A 23,066-nucleotide genomic window follows, 5' to 3' on the forward strand; every position below is an offset into this window, starting at 1 on the left:
AGACACAAAAAATTCTTTACTTTTCTTTCCTTTCTCATATTGAAAAACAACATGAAGATCCAGCACATTAGTGACCAGAAAAAAGTGGTTTTCTTGCTTTTACTGACATTTCCAGTCAGAAAAACAGAAGCCAGTGAGCGTAGAGAAAATAAGAGGAGCTTGCAGGCTAGAAAGAAGAGCCCTGCAGGCTAGTAGGAGCCACGAGCAGCACATCAGCTTACTCAACCCCTGGGAAGGCCTTCAAATCCATTCCTCCCACCAAGCCAAGCCACAACAGTACCAGCACCAAGGTTTGGGAGCTTCTCTTAGCCAACTACTCAGCTAATACCATTTTCCCAGCCTCTGTACCTGTCAGCTCTTGGTATTTCAAAGTGAAAAGCAGGCAGGTCAACTCAAGTCTTCTTGCCACAGGGGAAACTATCTGGGGCTTACCATTGCCTGGAATATATTTTTATATATATTTATATATTTCTATATTAAAGCTCTTATGTTAAAACTTGGTTACATAACCTTGTTTATTGGCTTATCTTAAAAAAGCAAAAGTAAGATCAAGCGTTAATAGGACATCTGGCTGGTTTTATCAGCTTAGTTTCAGCCAAGAGGACCACCAAGAGCGCTCTCAACCACTAAGTGATGGCCAGCTAATGCCAAGAGTCTTTCAGACCACACAAACATGCTTTAAGCCAGACAGAGGGCTGTATTGACTAAACAGGTTCTTTACTGACCTGAAGGGTCCATATATCACTCTGAACCAGTACAGTTCAATAGCTTTCATCTGCTTCCCAGCACGCGGCTTTTCCAGAAAAAACCAATACGGCTCAGGAAGCACAATTAGCATCCCAAAACGTGGCTGATTCATGTATTAGATGCAGTAGTTACAGCATTATGGCTAGTGCCTGCATATATTTGCAAGAGGACCATCTGAAAACCAGCTTCATTCATAACTGTCATCAGAATTTGCTTGTTTTCATGCTCCACAAACTCATTGTAGGAATTGCATCTGTCTTTGGTAGCTGAGTAGTGAATTAAAAACAGTAGCTACTGCTTCTTGTTGATTTCAGAGCCTGGAAACTTTCAGACAGTTGAGTAGAAGTGAGGTATTTACCTGAGCAAAGTGAGATCATGAAGATTAACTTTGTTGAATGCAACAAATATTCCAGAAGCAGAGCAAAAAAGGAGTTTGAGAGTTTTTGGATAAATGCATGCATGTGGCACAGGGCTATCATACCAATGCGAAGTTAATAAGCCTCAGATATCAGGCCAACAATTCCTCAGTTTTAATATGAAGATGGTAAAGCAATGTTGCAGTGTTCTTTTCTTAAATATCTCCCTTGAGGCTGAGGCCCCAACCACCCTTTCCTTTACTTCTGCTCCTACCAGCCTTCCTCACCCTCAGAGCCACAACTCACCCCAAACCAAATCCTTCCTTGGAGGCTTTTGCTTCTTCTTGAAAGAAGCAGTGCCAACATCTCACACAAACTTCATTTTAGGATAGTACCAACCCCACCTCTGCAGACGATGTTGAGGTTTCACAACTGTCGAGCAACAGTACTTCTTCCTCCAAAGACAGAGCACAGCAAATAACCCTTCTCTAATGGGGAGCAAGCTGACAAAACAGAATGGATCACTCTCCTTGGTAGATTTTGCCACCTTGGCTGGAAAGCTGAGAGCTGAGTGCTTTATACAGGACTGCGGGTACACAGCATTCCCACTGCAAAGCAAGATAATGACAGGAAGACGCAAGCTCTCCTGAACGAGCACTTCCCAGAGGAAGCTTTGTTTGATTCAGTGCTCAGACACAAGGAAAGTCTCCTTGAGCACGGTAGGAAAAAGCAGACGTTTCATACACACTGTCAGGAGTGGCAATTCTGACACCCGTTCCGCTTCTGCAAGACATCCCTGAGCTCAGAGCTATTTCACAACCCAGATGAGCACTAGAAGGGACAGACAAAACAATATAACAAAACCAGACTGCGCAAGCATGGAGATCGAACAAGATGTTAGGAGAACCAGGGACTGGCCGATCTGTTCCCACCTCAGGTACTCTTCTCTAGAGTGTGTCTAAAGAGACACCTAGGAGGAAAAAAAGCCAAAACCAAATCTTGATTTACCAGCACTGAAACAGGTCAGAGGCTTTTTCCCTGGTTGGAAGCTTGAACCAGGCCTACTGTCTTCAGTAGAGCAGTTTCTTACAAATTGGTGTTCCTATTCACATCCTCAGGGAATTTTTAGGGCTGACTTTGGAGAGAAATACTAAACGCAAGGTGCTTTCCCCACTCCTGTTCAGAACACCTAGATAAAGAAAGCAGAGCTTTATAACATTTCAGAGCTACTTGCAGCTACACCAACAACTACCCACAGCCTCTGGTAGCTCCTCTACACCCACTTCAAGTTATGGCAACTGCTATGCTACCCAGAGGCGGGCTCCAGTGGCTCATGCCAGGGCTTCAGAGTCTTTTCCCTTGACATGTTTTAGCTGAAAAGGTCTCAAATGCAACGTGGCGCCCCCCCTGCCACCTCTCTCCCCTTCACTAGGGTGACAAGACCACGTTTCTCTCTTGCATGAGCTCATATCTCAAGCTAGAGAGCCAGATGGCACACCAGTGAGGGCGGCGATCCAAGCTTTCGTTGGTAAAGCTTTACCCCTTGCAGTGGACAGTACAAATATAAACACACATGAGGAGTCTGATTGTTCAGGAAGGATTTTTTTTTACAGACCTGAAAAAAAAAAAAAAAAAAAAAAAAAAAAAAAAAAAGAAAAGGCATTATAAAGGTTGACTAGAGTTTAGTGTTTCAAGTGGTTGTGGTACCTCAGCATTAAATGAACACCAGTGTTTGTAAAACATGTTTATTTGACATAGCTGCTTCACTAGAGAGATTAAGGAGCCAGAGCCTAGAATGGGCAGAACTATTTCCAGAGACTATGAAGACTTCTGTGACCAGGAAGGCTCCTGAAGGTTAAGCAGCAGCAATAACAGGAGAGCTGCCCAGCCAAGGGATGATGAAGGCTGTATTGTGGTGTGAAGCAGCTGAAGATCCACAGCCTCTCAAGGCTGGAGGCAAGGCTGCAGCAGGGGCCGTGCTGATAGGCAGCAAGTTATCAGCAGACAAGCAATTACAAAGGTCTTAAAGTTGGTTGAAAAGAGATAAACCAGCAACAGGACAAGGATTGCTCAAAGAAGGTGAGGGGCAAGATGGTCTTTAACCTCCAGATTCCCTGTAGAGTCAGAAAGTTACAACTGAGGGAGGATGCAACCGCCAGGCATCCCACAAGGAATATTTATAGATAAAGAAACAAGGGCAGTTACGCTTTGACTACAGCAGGCATCTGCTGCCACAGCAGCTCCGGTAATTAACATGCCGCTCTCAGGACACCTGGCAGAAGTTTACAGTCATAACTCAACTCACACAAAGCATATTGCTGGTACTAAGGAGCCCTCACCCACCTTTCTCCCCAATATCTTAAGGCAGGGAGGAGGCAGCCCCTAAGAACTAAGACCTGAGCTGCTGCCAGGCTGTTTTTTGCCAGCAAAGCAAGCGGCATTTCACCCACCCGCACCCACAGTACCCATGAAGCTGGATGCTGCTGCCGCTCATGGTTCCTGTGCCACAGCGCTCCCAGCTCTTCTTCCAAATGAAAGACCTTCTGCAAGAGATGGAAAGATGCGCCTGTATCCCCCAAAGCTACTTAGTTTAGTGAATCCAGGTATGATCTAGGGATTTTCAAAGGTTCTACTCCAGCACCAGCTGATGGCAGCTTGCTTTTGAGTGTCCATCCAGCCAACAAGTGTACTTGTCCCAGCTGATGTCCTTGCAAGCAACGATCTTGCTGGGCACCCAACACACCAAGGACCAGCTGGCAACTGAGCAGCCTCTACATGCAGCTCTGGAAGGTCAAGGCAGAAGCAGCATGTGGACGGCGAAGCAGAACTGGAGGGCACTGCTCTCCTCTGCCCACCTGGACTCAGGGCCTTAGTGTTTCTGGAGTTGGCCCATCTCTAAGCACCAGGAACTTTCCACTTTGGAAAGAACACCCTGGAACACCAGTTCTTCCTCCTCTTAAAGTGAAGAAATCCAGGCACAAAGTGTTGTCAGAAAGTCATTCAGTGCAAGGATTGCAGTCTCTGGCACACCTGGCATGTGCAGGATCACAGCCAGCGGCCAGCTTGCACTCTCTGGGGTAAATACACTGCCATTATCATTTTTCACAACAAAAGAAAGATGGAGGCCTGCAATAACCCCGAGGTGAATGGCATCTAATTTTTCATCATTGGAGTATTTATGGCACAGCCATTTGCAGCATCTTGTAATCACTTTACCGCCTCCTTGACCCCTGGCTCCCCCTTATTCTGCATCTCCTAATTGCATCTGAACAAGCAGGAGGGAAGCAGCAAAGTGGATAGATGCAGGATGGTTGGTTTGTGATACTTGGAAGGACAGCAGAGGAGTTGCAGAGCCAGGTCTGGCTGCACACACACCCCACACCCCCCCCAACAGCTTGCTTTGACGTCCCACAGGCTATGAAACAGGAACCTTCCTCCTTCCTGACACTGGGTAACCTTGAGGAGTCATCCCCCGCCTCCCCAATTTATTAGCATGGTATGAGAGATTAATGAGTTCCCTCCAACAAAGTGTGAAGGCATAATCATTATACACAGACACTGCCCAAAATTCCTGCATATTCATAGCCTCTCCTGGCAGGGTATTGGCAACTACAACAGTATCTATATTGACTACAAAAGCCCCTGGGTTAGACAGCATAAAGTGAGGGAGACAAGGACCAGTGTGACATGGATGCACAGAGGGCCCTGCAAACATGTCAAGCCACAAACTGCCAGGATTAGGAGGTACTTGGGTTCAGCAAGGATGACTGTTCCCAAAGGCCACTAACCCCTTGTCTGCCACAACACAAACAGTGCCTCCACCGCTAAGCCATTCTTTTTCCTCTTTTTTTTCCCCCCCTACAAACTTCTCAACTGAGTTTCACACTTCTTCAGCTGCCCCGAGGTTGTAGTTTCAGGGACAGCATTATGCTGTTCACTGTGTCAGGCAGGAGTTGCCTGAAGGGAAAGAAATGTCCCACACTTTGTAACTACTTTGCAGCAGCACAAAAGCAAGAGAGAAAACCTTGTTGCCTGGGGCTAGCGGGGAATCTGCTGGCTCCCAGCCTCCTCCTTTGCCCTCCCTGTACCACGCACACCAAACTGGTGCAACAGGCTTCAGAGATCAGCTCTGCCTGAGAGCATTATACCGACTTCAACTTACAAGATAAATCCCAGCTGCATTATTTGTATTTATAGTCCTGCTTACAGAAGCATGAGCCACGTGTAGGATTTGCTGATGTAGTCCAAAAAATCCACATTTTTGGACAAGAGCGTCAGTGATCTCACCCAGACATAAAGTGCAATTTAGGAGGATGTTAAGAAGTTGCAGACTTATTTAGGAATATAAAGATATACCAGTCTGTCCAGAGCTCTTTCCTCCACAGCCTCTGGTAATGTTCAGAGTGGTGTAACTGCACAGTTCTGCAGCCCTGGTGCTTCCTACCTGTATATTAAGGAACTAATGATAATTTCAGGAGAGGAGAGATCAAGACTGCTGTTTTACTCAATGAAAATGCTGATGCGAGTTAGGGAGGCAGCAAGGTCAGACCTCTGTTTAAAAACAAAACTGGTGTTAAAGCACCGAGCAAAACACTGAAAAATACGCTGTTGAGAAAAAGGCTTGTATTGCATCTCCCAGGGGAGTGCTTAGCTGACTTAACAGGTCTTCTCCAATTCTGGTTCCTAGGATGTTGTCACTACCACTGCACAAAATAACACTGCACAGGGGAAATGCATTTATTACTTATTTTCTACAGGAGGGTTGCAAAAATGAAAGATCTGTAAGGCTGCTGGAAAGTCTAGTCCAAGAAAGCAATTTTTAAAGGCCCTTTTTAAACCTTTACAACTCGTGTAGTGATCGGTTCTGACACCTGCCCTGTTCAGCGGAGATTGGTCTCCAATATCGGGAGAGAACAGTGTCAGCTTTGGCACCTTGCTGCCCAAGTGAGCTTACTCCAGAGGACAGCTTTATTTAGAAAATGCAGCTGCATGGCCTCTCAGCCTTACCAGGGTGGCTCCGCTGGGCAGCAGGAGCTGTAGTCTGAGCCCAATAAACAACATTTGTGAGTTGATAACTGTAGGAAGTGCACAAAAGCAGAGATATATATCTACAGCCACTTCGTTGCCCAATTTGTTTAGCTGGCTTGCTTCTAAGGTTCATACCCACCATCCATCATCACATAAGTCAAAGCAAGCATTAAAGTGTGCAGGACATTCTTCTGTGGGGAAGCCAAGTGCATCTGAGCTCACCAATGGCCTCTGCCCGTCAAACCAGCCACCTTGCTTCTCGTAAGGACTAGGAGCACATGCAGCACATCTGGCCAGGCATACAACCAGCAGCACAGCACCCTTCCCTTCCACACAGCCCTTGCCAGCCAGCTGGAGGTGGCAGGGAGGTAAGAATTGGCCCTTTGGAAGAGCTCAGTGTCCAAGTGACAGCACAACCCAAGCTCCACTTAAGGAAAAAAAACCACTTCTCATTGTGAAATGAACAGACAGTTCAGTGCAGAAAATGCATTCCAGTCCCCTGCACTATTGATTTTCCTGTGAAAGGAGACAAGCTAATCCTTTAACTTAGTTGCTTCAATCCATGGTCTTGCATTTGCTTCACTATTGTACCAAAGGCTCACTCTCCTAACCCACCCTAGCAGCAGGGAGGCTTGCCTTCTGGCTCATGATTCTTTTACTCAAAATGCAATCAGTTACAAGGAAAGCAAGAAAAATCACATACTGGAAGCTGTACTCCAGCTCTTAGGTCACCAGTACAACAAGTTTATATTCCACTTTCACAACACCACACTCCTCCTGCCTCTCCTCCTGCCAGGTCAGGGAAGACCTCTTATTCACAAGGCCAGTCATTATCTGAAGTTCCCTTTGCATTAGGAAACATGAGGGGTGTGGGAAACTCCAAAAGAACTAGTTTATCTGTCACAGGCATATGATGAGTGAGCAATCAAAAGAATTTATTGACAAGCCCACAGAAGAAGAATGGACCAGGATGAAGGAGGCAGGATTTATGCCATATTAACAGGGCTGTGCGCCAGTTTCAGCCTTATTAGTTTCACAACAAAAAAGCTGAGAATTGCCTTCCCATCCCACATCCAGACACCATTTATTATAAACGAACTTGGCTCCTGTCCTTCTTCAACTACTTCAGAGCAAAGCAGCAACTTAACTGACCTTACTTTTTGGAAGCTGACTACACGAGAGGCATGAGAAGGCTCCGATCAGCCCCTGAGACCGGGCTCTTAGCCAAGCAAAGCTGTATTTCAGAGGCACCTGTAACAAACAGTTAGGGCTATTGATATTTATGCTTAATGCAGTACTAATTCCTTCCCTGCAACAGCAATAGCTCAAAACTTGGATGTCTGTACATACAGAAATGGCATAATATTTTGGACCCTCGAGAGGCTTTTCTCTGTTTTGAAGGCTTTCAGAACTGGATCTCTGCACGGAAGTGGCAGCCGCCTTTTTGGAAATTTGTTTCTACTTCCCTATCAGTATCATAATAAAACGCATCAGAGCGTTTGTGGTAGGGAATATAATGCAATATTTTTGGCAAGAAGGTCTTACCATGAATAACTTCTTGTGGGATATGCAAGGTGACATGCTAATAGTGACCCAGTCCTGCTGCATCCTTACTGTAAGCCAGGGTAACCTGGAACATAGCAATGCTACAGTTTAAGCAGTTTATTTAAACAAGAGGATGGCTTCACACCAGCAGGGTAAACTTCCATCAGCTTTCCTTCCTTGCCCTGGGCTCACCCTGGGATCCTGGGGCAAGCACCCCAAACCTTTTTGATTGATGTGCTGTGCAATCAGCGCTCCCTGCTCCAGACACCTGCCACTGCAGCAGCTACCTTCCCCACCGCTGGCTCTCAAGGTCTCTAGACACCAAGACCTGTAAGAATAAATATCCAGGAGACAGCAGCTGTGACCCATTTATTACCGGATGCTGCTGCAGGGCACAGCTGAAGAAGGCAGGGCAGAGGAAAAGCACTTGCTGCAAAGGGAACAAGAGGAGCAAATGCAGGTGTCCTTGGAAGAAGCCCTCTGCTTGCAGCACTGTAACAGCTCTGTTTCTCCAGCTCCCAGTTGGCAAGAGACAGCTTAGATCAAGCATTGATGTTCAAGTACTGCCATGAGAGCTCCCCTCAGATCACTGCTGGGAGGTAAAAATAATAAAACAAAAAACCCACAGAGGAAGCCCACAGAGGCCAGAAGGCAACCCTGAGCTGGAGACACGGACAGAGAGGCCACAAGAGTCTCATGCACTAAACAAGCTGATAAAACCACCCTAGTGCAGGCAAATGTATCTGGAAAGATCCTTTTTGACAACAACAACAAAAAAAAAAAAATCACAGGTACCTTTACCCAGGAGCAGGGGGTGCACACACACATGCAGCAGAGTCAGGAGGGAGAAATGCCAAGGAGGGAAGCAGAGCACGTACACTAGCGGCACAAAGCACGGCACTCCAGCCTGTAGCCGAAGAGGGCCAGGAAGGCAGCACCACGCCGAGGCAGACGGGATCTACATCAACACTTATCAGTTCAGCCTTCGCATTTGCCGATTAAGTTCTGCTGGCACTGAGCGATTGTACATGTCCTCAGACTACCTCCTCACTACCCTGCACAGCTTCCCGCAGCTGCAGCCCGGCCCTGCTCTGGTCGCTGGGTACTCTGATCAGAGCGTCAGGCTGGGGTGACATTGTCCCCTCCTGAAGAGGGACAGTGAGCGCCTGCAAGCCCGCTCATTTTATTCACTGCACAAGCACGTTTCCAACTGGGATAATCTCCATTAAACCATCTGCGCTCCCATCTTCGCTCGGCCCGCACCCGCTGGGCTGCCTGCGATACTGCAGCATCTGTGAACTGGCAAAAGCGGATGCTGCGTCCCTTTCCCAATCAGCTAAAAACCCAACAGAGACTCAGACAGAACAGATGCACCTGGTAGCTTTGACACGCTATGGAGCCAGGCTACCAGGAGTACCTGTGCCAGTGCCTCTTCTGAAAGGCGTACAGCTCCCTTTGAGAATTTAAGCCATTTCCTTTCCATCATGGGAAGACACCATGCCCCAAATTGCCAGAAGAGGAAGGCTGAGAAGAGAGTAGAGGTTTTTAGCTACAACGGCTGCCCTGGTGCAGAAGACAAGCACCGTTTGCCAGGTCATGAATGCATTTTGGATCAGACACTCTGAATGGCTGCTGATCCCCAGGATTTAATCTCTTGTTTATCTCGGTATCTGCTTTCTAGAAACAGGGACTATCATGTCACATTCCTACATCACTGGAACAGAAAGACAAGAAAGTGTTGTGATGAGAGATCTGAAACTGAAACCCACTGCCCCTTCCCCGCAGCCTACACAGAACATGTCCAGCTGACCTTACAGAAAGCATGATAGAGCGACCGCATTGAAGCGTGAATTCAGCGCGGAGAGAACTTGACCCTGTCCTTAGCATTGCCATTGAGACAGCCAAGGGACTCAGGAGTCACTTCGGCTGTCGAGGACATGACAGCATGGTGATGGATCTGAAGCGAAGATAGAAAGCCATCGATCTGCTTTAACTGTAATCAGTGCTTGCCTTCAACAAGGTCACTGGGCCACACATGCCTTTCTTCCAGCCGATTTTCCCTGTGTGGTCTTACCCTCACAGGTGTGGAACAGCACGGCAAGGCTCACCTTTCAAATCTCCCTGGACTCCTATGATCCCAAAGTGGAGGCAAATATTAGCATCTAGTGATTGGACAGGAGCAAAAGTCTATTTCAGTATTTCCTGCACTTGCCTTCACTTATTTGTTTTGCAAGCCTTTATTTTCCAAGGCAATTCACAAACAAGAAGCAAGATAACCATTTGTTCAGACAGAGGTTAATAGGGGCCTAGAGGTCTCTGAAGACTCTGCAGTCCCACTTAGGTGTGAAATTTTGGAGGAGCAATAAAGATGCTGCACAGACAAGCAAGTCTCAAGAGAAGAATTTAATCTGTCTAAATATTCTCATTATGTACATAGCTTTCAGCTTCCATTCACAGTGATCAGAGCAGAGACAGCTTTCAGAGGCCTTTTTGGACAATAAACCATGAAATAGGATTTTTACATCACTCATTATTCCCCTCTCCACCCCCAGCTCAAAGAGTCAACGTTTGAAGTGTTTTTTGTTGAAAAGATGACATAGCGTTGGGAGAGAAAGAGTCGACAGGAGGAAGGCAGCACAGATCTTTGGCAGACTGGTGGTACTTGGCACAAGAGAGCTCCCATTGGCACCATTTTCCCAGAAAACCTCAAATAGATTATTTCTCCTGGTAGTCCAAAAAAAGCTTTCTGTAGGGTCACACACAGAGTAAGAAATATAACACTACATCCAGAGACCTGCTTCACTGGAATGGGCAAGAGGTTCCAGTTACAGCCACCCATCTTGCTCCTAAAAGTCACTTAAACCTAAATACAGTACTAAGACAAGGTGAAAAAACCTAGAGGCAAGCATCTAGGACAAAAGGGCTGATCCAAAAACTCAGCTGCTTTCTTTTGGGATTGCAGTGTCCATCTGTCCTCTTGCCTGCAAAAAGTGACCTTGTTTGTCCACTGAAACGCGGAACCTGAATTGTTCCAACAAGCAAGAACTCAAAAAAGAAAAACCTCAAGAAAACAGAGCAATTTCTCTATGGGTATGATCCCCTGGGACCAAGACAATAGCTATGCTCTTGATGCATCTCACCCCTCGTCACTTCCGTGTTGCCTTTTCCCCTTCAGAGAAGCACGTTTCAGCTTTTCTTCCATGTGCAAAACTCCGCTTCTACACACAAGAAGCTTGGACAAAATTTGTCGAGACAGTTACAGTGTTCTGCTATTAAATTTTTCACTTGAAGTCAAGTGACTTTCTACGCTTGTCCTCCCATCCCCAGGTTTCTCTCAAAGTTTAAGAGCTCTAACTACTGGTCACTAGTTATCCACATTGCAAACAGGACAGCGGGGAAAAAAATATTAACCAGTACAGTCACTTCAGAGACAGCCCAAACTTGAAGACAATGTCAGTACTGTGGTCTGAATGATGAATGACTTTATAAATGATGTATCTCTTCTCCTTCTCTAGGGAAGTTGTCATCATCTTTCTTTTCTAGAGAATAAAACCACACAGGTCAAGCAAGGAGTGGAGCCAGCAGCTGAAGGTAGAACAAGTCCCAGTTTACTCCCATACTCATCTAGTAAGAAGCGTTAGAGACCTTGACAGAGAACCACAACCTGGAGGTAATGCTGACACACCCAGCAGTCTCCTGAAAACTGGAGCTGCCCCCCTCCAGTAACCCACTACATACTCGTATGTTCTCCCACAAACAATCCCTCCTACTTCCAAGGGGGAGCAGAGAAGAGCACCGAAACCCTCATCTCAATTACCAAGCAGGGAAGGATTAACCAATACCAAAGACTTTGCAGATATTTATTCTCCAAATCCACAAGAGGAGACAAGCAGAGGAAAAAGCTCCTCTGAAGAGTTATGTACACAGATGGCAAGTCTAATGCTTAAACAGTCTTAATTTTTTTAATTTTTCAAGTCCTAACAACAATTATCTTCATGAATTATAGACATAATATCTGAGAGACGCAGGCAGTAATTAATGCACGTCTGCCTTTTCTGACTAGCTCCTTCTGCTGGGTCAGGGAGAGTTATTGAAATTCAGGAAGGAAGTCTTCAATCTTCTGGAAGTTTTAAAGAAACAGACCAAGACACAATTTAATAAAGCAATAATATTTCTCCTAAATAATTAACTAGGCTTTGACATTCACTAATATTTCTGAAGCTCAGCTCTTACTTTTGCAGTAACACTGGAGCAAGTGCACTCAGGGATGTGATCCACTGCATGTCCAAAATGTACAAACTGCAAAATTGCTTCAAATAGTCTTTACCCCTGGACTTCTCTGCACACACAGGGCCACCTTCACTCCTTTTTTCCTTAAAATTCTCACTGAGACCCTTAACAGAAGCCACACTATGCAGCACTTGCATACCTCCCTCTTCTCATTTTGCCCGGCTGACATCCGTCTCCAGGTACAAGCGCTCAACTCTCCCCAAGCTCAAGAGAAGCAGCATTATCATCCTTTGGGAAAAACTTCTGTTTCACAGCAGAACCACAGCACAGTAATAGATGCCATAGACAATCCTAAACTAGACAGAAAGCTATTACTAAAGCAGCATATAGCACTGGATGTTGTTTAAACGGGCTGTTTCCATCATCTCTCAAAAAACAGATTCTTCTGCAGCATAAACAACTTTATTCACATAAAGAATGCACTCAAGAGAGCTTAATATACTCCAGTATATTGACAACAATTACCTCAAAGCAACAATTCTTAGCCAGCCACTGAAAAAAACCCACCCTTTGTTTGGCATGGGCATATCACCTGCTTAAGCAATACAAAACTTCACAACAACAAGGACAGAACTCTACTTAAAATCATAAGGATAGTTCTGATGGCTACCAAATTAAAACACAGCCAAGTCACCAAGAATAAAAGAGGGGTTATTTGGCCAAAAAGGTCAGACTGAACCGAAAGCTTCACACCTCTGTTGTTCATTTGAACCACATTACCTCTACAGGAAAAAAAATCCCTACCCATTAGAAGCAAAGTTCAAATGGAAATAATGGTCATCCCTGTTTCAGAAACTCACCAGATACAGTCTGTAAGCATCAATCCGTCGAATTGGCCCCCAGCACTTGTCTGTATCGTTGTACTTTGTGCCATCTCCAACACTGCAAGAATGGTTGCCAGTGGCACTGCTGGGAAAGGAGGGAGAAACAAAAGACAGTAATTAACTCCTAGCAGATGTCTTCCCCTCTCCTGCATTCAAAAAAGAAGAATGATCAGAGACCTGAAGTGTCCATTCCTCCTCTCCCTTCCTGAACACCCTCCCTCCTTATATTTTTCTGGGCAGTGTAACAAAGCAAGTCACTGAGTGCCATGCATTTAAAGGCAAATTCCTGAATTGCCTGCAGTTATTTACAAGTTTGGTCATTTGGTCATCAGGCTAGCAAGTTTAGGTCACGTACAGATCACTGAGGTTTTCCATTTCCAAGTCGTGAGTCCAAATGCAGCCCAGCCCAGCTTTGATCAAACCAATCTCTCATTATCTGTTTCTTTGATAAAGGAACTAGCCTCAGTCCAGAGCCAAGTCCATGTAATGCCACCATTCGCTGATCACAGGCTTGGTAAGCATCACACCTCTCAGCTCTTACCCAGAGAGACAGAGAAGCTAAAATATTGCACAGGGTATCGCAATCAAACTGTTGAGCAACAAGTCCCACATCTGCAAGTACTTAACGCCCCAGGACTCATCTGAAAGCAGGTCAGCTACTTTTCAGGCAGGCAGCAGGCACTTGGGTGGGGAATATAAAACACTTCACCTTCCCACCCGCAAGTGATGAGCTGTCCTTGAGTCATTTCTCCACTCCGTTCTTCAGAAAGTAGAGCTGATCCCAGTCAGACTTATCACCCCATCAAATCCAAAAGCCTGCTCTCTTCTCTGTTGGCACACAACCCTACAGCGGTAAGCACACTTACCAGGTCACTTGCATGAGAGAGACAGGTACAGCTGCTGCATAGATTGCCAGGTCTCCGTAGAGGTAGATAATTATGCAGAAATAGAAGAGGTTGACACCCACTGCAGGAAAAGGAAATATTGTACAGAGACAGCAGAGTACACAGGGACTCTCTAAAGTCTGCACTTCAAATACACAAAACTTTTTCAAGGTCTTAAAAATAAACCACCATTTGCCTCCATAGTTTACTTCTTTCTGCAGCAAACTCCAGGCAAGGGTCACAGCAGCAGCTTAAGGAACTTAGCCACAGCACAGGAACTGACTGGACACGAGGTGCCTCAGAGCTCAACTCTGCCTCCTTCAATACCTGGCCCTGACACTAGGCCTTCTAGTTCAAGCCCATCCTCCAGTCGCTGGTCAAGACCAACAGGTCTCACATAAGTCATCTACCAGATGAAGCTGTCAACTTGGAACAGCCACAGGCAAACATTCAGCTGATGCTCAGGGTTGGTGTGAGTGTAGCTTCACAAACAGTGAAATGAAGAGAGAAGCCACTTCTAGTCTCTGCCAGCTCCATACCCTCTGTTTGCAAACCTGTAGGACCTTCACATTAGGGATTTGGCCCTGCAGAACTCAGGTCCCACAGGGTTGAAACAGAGCTGCTTTGGGAGATTCGTTACCATCAGTAACTTGAGCCAAGGTTCAAACCTGCAAAGCTTTAAAATTCTCTTTCTGCAGCACTCTTACCCTACTGCCAAGTGTGTGCTATTTCTGCCCCAAGCTGTTTTCTTGGGTGATTGTTTTTGCTGGGTTTTGTTTTTTGGTTGGTTGGAATTTGTTAAAGCTTTCCCTGCCTTCACCTATGAAATTAAAAAAGTCTTACGCAAGTTAATCGGATGCATAGAACAGCCTTACTGGGGCACAAGACGACACTGCTGTGGAGGGCTAAAATCTGCAGGGATAAAGAAATGCTTCATGAGACCCCAGGATTCTTTTCTTCCAAGAAAAGTCAGTATAAATCTCACCAAGGAAAAACAAACTGGAACATATTTTAGTTCAGGGAGAGAAGAGCTACAAAAAAAGCCTCAGATTTGTTTCATTTAGGAAGTTGACATTGAAGGAAAACAGCTCGAAGAACCTGCACATACTTTCAAGTTGCAATGCCACCTGATGCTTAATCCTAATGCAGCTTGAGCAATTCAATTCACCTCTCCAAGCCTTGCACGTGACAACTATCAAACAAGGACAGCGTTACTGCAGGAACGCAGACTAATATTTCTACAGTGCTTGGATGCTCTAAAGTTTTACCATCACACTGCCCCTGGATCTCTGGATGTTAGGAAACATTAATAGGCATTCTCCTTTGTTTAATGAAATTATTCAATGTGCTGAGCCTACTTAGCATACAACATTCTTTAAAAGAAGGGCTGTATTGGGAAAGCAGCAAGAAAACGTCCCTGTTTCTGTAAAGCAGCACGCTAAGCCAGTACTCTAGAGTTATTCCTGGTTTGTCTGAACAGACAACCAGAGATCTTACAGAAATTGTCAAATCTTTTCATACAGTTCCCCCTTTGCTTTCTTTTTCTGTGAAAGATTTAAGATGGCTTCACAGTTAAGGAGTCTCTGCATTGATCTGAAGATGGCAACAAACTACCTACCAGCTTTCTCCAGTTTCCCATTCAAAAGGGTTGAATGTTATAACAAATATCTGACATAGGACAGAAGCTGCAAGACACATTAAGCATAGGACTGCACAGACTCAGATATAGATTCTGGTTTGGGATCTGCTACTGATCTCAGGCCTCAGCTGCCCCCCCAAATAAGGCTAACACCACCAGCTAAGCCACAGCAGCACCACCAGGTACCCACCAGCATAATCTATATCCCTGTTACAGCGCCAACTTCTCTGTCTGTGGGAAGTCCAGGTGACACTCCTCTCCCAAACTCATCCTTCTCCAAGGCAGGAAGACTTTAGCATCAGTTCTTTTATAAACTGCTGCTGACCCTCCCTGATCAATACTTTCATTACTGGACACAAAACGAGGAAAAAAAAAATCAATTACTTCCTGTGAGGAAATAGCATGATAGATGTGCCTAGAATCCATTATTGCAATAAATGACTGCTCAGTCCCAGAAGAAAGTACCCAACACTGCAAATTAAAAAAAAAAAAAAAAAAATTAAAAAAAGTGCAGTTCTTCAGAGCCAGCTCTTTTGGAAGAGTGCACAGGCCCTTCACAGCCTAAACCTAAGTCAGCTCCCTTTAAGAAAGCAGACAGTCTGAAGTTGAGATTTATCCCCAGCTTACCTCCCAGGACTGCAGATTCAACTCCTGTCAGGTTGTTGAAAATAAAAATCAGTCAACAGAAAGGAGCAGAGAACTCGCTAGAAATCAGAGGCTTTGATGTCTACTGCAAAGCTTTCACCAGCCTTCCCTCTGAAGGGTGTAAAGCCCTCAGACACCTTGGGTCTGGATCCATGCTTTGTATATTGTGAGCTAAAAAACACCCAGACATTTGCCAGCTGTGAAACCGCAGAGGTTGGTGCTTGGAGCCAGGAATTTCCAAACATGGCTCACTTTCTCATCACTAGGCAGTAGCAACTGGTCACTGAGCAACTGCCCTTATTGAAGGCAATCGTCAGAAGGAAGCACCTCAGCAAGGATCTGCAGAGGGAGATACTTAACTTGCTTCCTCTCTGCAACTGCTCAGCAGACCAGAGGCTATCTCTTAAGTAGGACTCAGCAACAGAATAGGGATGGAGCCTTATTGCTGATCACAGAGGAAGCGAAAGCAGCAAATGAATTATGGCTGCCCCAGACCCTTTGCTGTGTGTACCTCATCCCCTCTGGAAGTCACAAGGTGTTTCAAGCCATGGACTGCAGCTGCTCCAGCTGCCCTCCTGCAGAGGGATTCATCCCTTTGCAAGGGGCTGAGTAGGTCCTGGGGAGGATCCCTAACAGAGAAATCAGATAACTCTGGCTAAAGAAACATTAAGAGGAGGGATTAAGATTTAGGAGTACTAAGCAGTTTGCTAGGAAGCGTCCATCAGTGCCTGGTGGGAAAGAGGACGTGTATTCCCAGCACCCTCTACTGGCTGAGCAGCAGGCCAGCATCAAGGCAGAGAGGTCTAGAAGGCAACTGCCCAACGGGGATGGGTTGTTACCTGGCTGTTACCACCTCCCCCTGTGAAGCACATGCAAAGCAGGGACCTTCTGGAACTCGTTTATGGGAGCACTCCTCCATCTGTGCTCCCCCAGCCCTCCTGCAGCTGAACAGGCCTCTACAGCTGAATCCTCAGCAATACTGCTAAGCCCTGTTACATGGTGCTTGCTTTCAAAGCACTTCCCAAATATTACTCCCCAGAGGGTGACAGAGAGACAGGGAAGCGTCCACAGAGTTTCTTTACAAGCAAGAAAACTTGACTAAAGTCAGAGCAACCCAGTGCTACAGGCAAGGCTATGAACAAGATGTTTACAGGTCTCCAATGCACACTCCAGTCACCTCTCCTCTTCTCTGACTAGAAAAGTGGCAGCCTGACCCGAGGTGGATTACTTTGGGAGCCCTAAGTGATTTAAATCTACAAAGGCACAGAAGAGGCATGCAGAGAAATTAGAAAGCTTTTTTGAATTGGACTTTAAAATCAGCAATAATATCGGTCAAAGAATCTTCACTCCTTAAGCCCAGCTGTCCTTCAGAGCCAACAGTCTTACATTGGCATAAAGCTGATGTAATGTAGTGGAAAAAACCAGCCCATTGCATCTTTGCAAGATGGCCAGTGAACAAGAGAAAAATGTCACTTTCCACAAGAAATGGGGCCTGACAGGCTCAGAACTGCACAGCCATGGTGTCTGACGATTTTCTGGCTCTGCACAGCATTTCAAATGTACTCTTTTACAAGTTTCAGAACACCTAACATCATAGTCTGGATTTGTAGCACATGCAGCAATGGATACGGCTTTATTGCAGTATGGTTACAAATTTGTTCCCTGGCACACAAGAGACATTTAAAAGCAAACAGACAAGACATCTGCCTATCATATGCACACCAGGGACCCTTTCAGCAGTTCACATCCCAGCAGATCTCTTGGTGACCCCCCAGACACATGCACTTCTCAGAAGCTGTCCCCAGAAGTCTCTCTCCTTCAGACTGATACTTATGGGGTTCAGGGAAGCCCAAACATCTTATTCTCAAATGCTACAACCAAGATGGAACTAGCAAACACCACAGCTGGGCTCTACTGCTTTAGACAGTGGAAATCACAGAGGACAGATGCAGTTTGTTCAGCGTTATGTTCAAGACAGTCAGAAAAGGCACCATCTTACACTTACCTGTCTCAAGAAACCGGGGCCATAACCTACAACATTTTGGCTAGTTCTGCTACTACCACAGTGTCCTCCCCTTCACGCAGAGTCTGGCCCACCTGGCCAATAAATACTCTTTGTAGAAACACCATGCAGGGGGACGAATACAGTCCACAGACAGAAGGAATGACACTTTTGGGTGGAATCATCACAAATTCAGGATGCAAACCCACTCTGAGCAGCACACAGACTTAAGGAAAAGCCACACACACAACGTGCAGCAGGTCCTGAAGGGACTTGTGAAAACATGAATCACTTACCTTTATTGAAGAACATGGAAGCCATCTGGCCCATTTCCACCCTCTCGGTGATTTCAAAGATATTGGGTGAACCACGTCTCTCTGCAAATTGAAAACAAGAAGTGTTTCAACCAGTCCCTCCAATAAACCCAAAGGCCAGGCTATCTGAAGATATTCAAGAAGCTCCAGCAACAGCTTGAAGGACAGTTTGTCCGACTCCATAGCTACAGAGTCACTGGTCCAATTACTCTACTGAAGTTAGTTTAAAGTGTTTTTTCAAAGTAAGATATTCTCATCATAGCAACCTAGAAGGAAAAGATCTTTATCAGAGCACAGAAGGTGAACTGAATTCTCAATGAGTCTTATCTTGCAAGTGCTAAGGACTTTGAGATGCAAACACCTGGAATTAAGGGTGAAATGGACAGAAGAGTCCTGCTCTGCTTGCTGGAGCCCACTGGGACACTGTCTGCAGAGAAGAGGTCTCGGATCCAGTGAAGGCATGAACTAGGTACTTACGAACTGACAGGATGGGTCGTGTCTCTGCTCGCTCATAGCCATCATGGAGAAGAACATCGCTGTCAGATACTCCAGAGGAAGAATCCTCATCCTCATCATCCTCCTGGGAGAAAAGACCAGGCCACTGCTGACATGTCTGCTACCCACAGTACAGGCTGTGGCACCACAAATGTTACGGTCTCACTTCCAGAAACTCAAAAGAAGGTCCCAAACAGGGATGGGCAGGACATACAAGCAAAGGCAATACCAGGGAGCCCTTGGCCCAGGCTTGTGATGCTGTGGAGAGCAGAAGAGGGCACTAGCAGAGCAGGCTGAAGTGAGAGACACGCTCTGCTGTCCTAGCCTAGGTCACATACACAGTTAACAGTGTCCAGTTCACGGAGTGATAGGCAGCACAAGGAAGTTAGAAACTTCCGGCAGATCTGCAGGGTTGCAGCATTGGTATGAAAAAAAAATCCAAACATATGTAGTCTTAGCTTAGTCAGAGCAGACAGGTCTAGCTCCTAACTCCAACCCACTAACATACAGGCAGGGATCTAAATCAGTGCAAACAATTAAGCCCTGCATTGATCCAGAACAGCCACTAAAGCCAGGATCCAAAAAGCCACAGGGAAGTTTTTCAGCAAGGACATACTTCAGGACTGTCCACTCCCTGCGATATAGCCCAAGTGGCAGGAAGAACATTCCAGCCTGTCCCAGTTAAATGACCTGAGATCAGCAAGGATTTATAGACCAAAGCACAATCCAAATGGCACCAATATATTGGCTGCCACCTCTCCACACTCACTGAGCAGTGCTTCTGGGCAAGGAGAGCACAATCAGTAAGAAATGTGAACAGCACAACAGATTTTTCAAAGCAGGAGCAGAAAATCCTGTCTTTAATGAGCAACCCCACAGGGAACGAACAGCCATATTTTATATGGCAAAGTTAAGTACAGTAGAAACTTATTCCTTTAGAGTTACTAATGAGGCAAGGCAAAGATGCAGAGGAATTTCAGGCAAGTCCTACAGGGTAAAAGAACAAGAGATAAATGGAAGATTAAACCCCACACGAACCTTGCGTTTTTCCATTCTCTTCCATCGCAGCTGGGCATTTGCAGCAGCCATGGCTTCCACCACAAAGGTCGTAGTCATATAGCTAGAGAGAGGAATTCAACTGATATCAATAGCAGTCAAGCACTGTCACTGAAGGGAGATGGAGAATTATTCCCATCTGTTTGTAGCAGCAAACAAACCAACCAAAACAGCCCTTTCACCAGGTCCCCCCACACTGAGGGTTTTAGTACAGTGTTTCATCTCAGTTTGCTGCTCCCTTCTGTCCTTGAGATTAAGGTGTTCAAGCAGACCACAAAATGCAGTAAAATATAACATGCCTTCAGATATAAGATGACACTTAAGATACCCGGAAGGCACCTTCCTAGTGTTTTCTGTGGGTTGAAGAAGGCAAGAGGAATACCCCCTTTGTTAGAAAGCAAGCTTCCTTCCTCTTTTTAGGGCCTAGGACAAACACAGTACTAGTCTGAAGCTTTCAATTAGGGCCTGTGGCAAAGGTACTACGGTCCCATAAAGGTTCTTACAAATGGCATCAGAAGCAGAGCAGAAATACAAGATCAAGGAGCAGATCACACGTGAATGCAGATACACTTTGCTGGAGGCCAGGGAAAAACTGTCCACGCAGACAGTGAGAGCCACTGATGGAACGAATATCATTATCTCAGCTAAAACTGGTCCTATAAATAATAAAAAAAAAAAATACCAACCAAACTTCAAATCAATCTTATTTAAGGCTTTAAAGCGGTTTCTCACTGCTTCAGGAACCAGACTCTTACCAAGCTCAAACAAGAGATTAGTTTTGCAAGAGTAAACACAAGCAGCCCCGTCCCGAGACCCATGTAGCAATTTCCGCCCAGCCTCCTCTCGCACTGAAGGGTCCCCAGCAGGCACAAGGAAGTCACAAGCACCAGAACAAAAGCAACAGGGCAATGCAGCTCCCAAGGCATGTAGTACTTTGAGCTGCATCTTCTCAGTTTAATCCAGTGCAGTTTTGGTACATAGGTTTGGAGGTTTGTGCTCTTCTGCTGACCTTGAAGGATTGCCTGCTGGTGCCGAATTTCATACACTGAATTTATACTTTTAACCTAATGTATCTAAAAGGAACTGCTTCCAAAGCTCCCAGTTACTGGTACTCAGAGAGTTTACATTTTATCAAGCCTTTGCAGTATACAGCTTTGAAGTAGGGAACATAGAAGCATTACTGCAGTCAGTACTGACCATACAGTGCCTCTATATTGCAGCACCTAACAGATCCAAGAAGCACTGCCTCCACATCAAAGGCACATTCAGGCTGACAGAGCTGGTTACTGACAGGAAAAGAACTTCTAAATTCTATTCTTACAAACAGCAGGAGGGGATTTTGTTTTCTTTTATTTTAGAACCAAGCAAGAAGCAAGCAGGGGTTCATAGCCTGTCAGAAGATGGCAATTCTATTAATAACTGCTCAGACATCAGTGCTGTATCAACAGCCTTCAGCTCCACCTGCTGCTCCAGCAGGAGACATCTGGGCAGAAACTCATGGCGAGGCAGTGTGAAAATCATGAGACCAGTTCCAAGGTCTTGAGCAGCAAAGGTGCAGAGGGAGAGTAAGATGGGGCCAGCTATACAGTAATTTGTTTTCCTGACACTCTTGCAGCTGCCCGGAGCACTGCCAGGAGAAAGCTAACGCAACAGGTCTGCATCAATCTGCAAGTCACAAAGCAGAGAAATGAACCTGAGTCACTTGTGACCTGGTTAGTGTTTAGGGAACTGATCCCTGACAGAGGCAAGTGTGGGATGCATTGACAGCAACGACAGCGTCAAAAAAGGAAGCTGGGAGAAAGGTCCCAGAAGACTCTGGATTGGAGAAAAAAAAAGTCTTTTCCATCAGTCAGGAAATGGGATGTAGCACCATATTGCAGGCAGTCAGAAAATGCATCCCTCCAAATAAGGTCCATGGGCAGCACAACTGCAGAGACCAGTGCTCAAGCAGCAGAGGGACAGGGTCACTTAGAAGAACAGAAAAAGTCTTAACACTGTCCTTACAGCCCCACCCAACTGAACCCCCCCAATCCCCTAAAGACACGCACTCAGGTCCTACCTCATAAATCCCAGGAACATTAGGAGAACGAGGCTGACGAGCCACCCTGCTGTCGCGAAGGCCTTCGGCATGGTTAGGGCTCCCGTTCCAACAATGAGGTTGAACATGTAAACCAGACCAACCTGCAATCATCCACATAATCCAACATGAGAGTTTGCAGCTGTGCCAGAAATCATCCAAGACACCTCACATATGTACTGATTTAAATGGAGAGAGCAATCTTTGAGCAAGCAGGGTGGGAACAAGCCCATGCTAGAAATAAATATAGAAGGGGACTGATCACCAAGGAGAACAAAGCGAGTGTCATCACATTTCTGGAGAAACTACTATTCCCCTCCATTTTTCTAATTACTTTTAAACATTTTTTTTTCCTTCTAACTTTCCAAGTTAGAAAGCATGTGAGCTTTATTTGTTTGTTTTCAAATCCACTGCCATCTACACTGTGGATCTCTCTTGTTTTCTGACCTGAACCTAAGTAATTATGACTACATACATAAGTTACCTTTTAGAATCTCGTCTTCTTTATTCTTAGTCAAGCAGGAAATCACAACCAAACAGAATTCTAATTCAAAGCCTGCTTGCCGTTTTACCAGTAAGCAGCTGAGCACATTCTGAATAAAGGATTTTACTTCTGGAAGGGAAAGGATTTTATCCTCCCCGGCAGTGAGCTTTTTTCTGCCCAGGGGCAAAAGATAACTGCACATCTGGACAAGACACACACCCCCCCAACTATAAATTCAGCTGAACTCAAGATCAAAAATTGCCCCAAAGTTTTTGGTCTTTTTTTTTTTTTTTTAATATAGGTCAGAGGCTCTCCAGAGGAAAGCCAGTGAAGAACTGTGTCTGAGTACACTGTACACTTTTCTGGGTGTGGAGCAATTAATACCAGGAGAACGATTCCCCAGAGACCCTGCGAGCACTCCTGTCCTTCATTCACTGACATAAGCACAGCAAATTCATCTTTTGATGAGTATTTCAGAACAATGAAAAAAAAATCAGCCATTGCAGCTTGCAGAAAAGTTCTTTCCATTCAGCTGGCAGAGCTGTCATTCCCCAAGCGCAACTGAAGTGCCTGGGGCCATGACTTATTCTTCAGTGAAGGACTCCTGAAAAAAAACCTCAGGTGATTCTCCTTGACTTTGGTCAAGCAGATCGAGATGAGAATGGCGCCCGTGTGTCTCG

The 23,066-nt window shown here is 45.6% G+C and overlaps 1 protein-coding gene across 6 annotated transcripts in view; it reads right to left on the reverse strand.

Moving 5' to 3' along the window:
* The window catches only part of TMEM104 (transmembrane protein 104), a 45,754-nt gene that overhangs the window by 21,165 nt on the left and 1,523 nt on the right, over positions 1 to 23,066 (reverse strand). For 2 of the 6 annotated variants that reach the window (XR_004841866.1, XM_035893310.1), the window contains exons 2-8: positions 21,885 to 22,006; positions 19,808 to 19,889; positions 18,752 to 18,854; positions 18,257 to 18,337; positions 13,657 to 13,756; positions 12,767 to 12,875; positions 3,560 to 3,646 (exon numbers count right to left, since the gene is read on the reverse strand). Coding sequence is in view for 5 of the 6 variants with exons in the window: in XM_035893310.1 (XP_035749203.1) it covers positions 3,560 to 3,646; positions 12,767 to 12,875; positions 13,657 to 13,756; positions 18,257 to 18,337; positions 18,752 to 18,854; positions 19,808 to 19,889; positions 21,885 to 22,006 (684 nt within the window). In the remaining variant the exon portion in view is untranslated. Of the gene's footprint in view, positions 1 to 3,559; positions 3,647 to 12,766; positions 12,876 to 13,656; positions 13,757 to 18,256; positions 18,338 to 18,751; positions 18,855 to 19,807; positions 19,908 to 21,884; positions 22,007 to 23,066 lie in introns of those variants that run through there. The other 4 variants (XM_035893312.1, XM_035893315.1, XM_035893314.1 and 1 more) reach the window with 4 other exon arrangements.

Source organism: Egretta garzetta, unplaced genomic scaffold (genome assembly GCF_000687185.1).
Source record: "Egretta garzetta isolate BGI_Z169 unplaced genomic scaffold, ASM68718v1 scaffold34, whole genome shotgun sequence".
Lineage (NCBI taxonomy): Eukaryota > Metazoa > Chordata > Aves > Pelecaniformes > Ardeidae > Egretta > Egretta garzetta.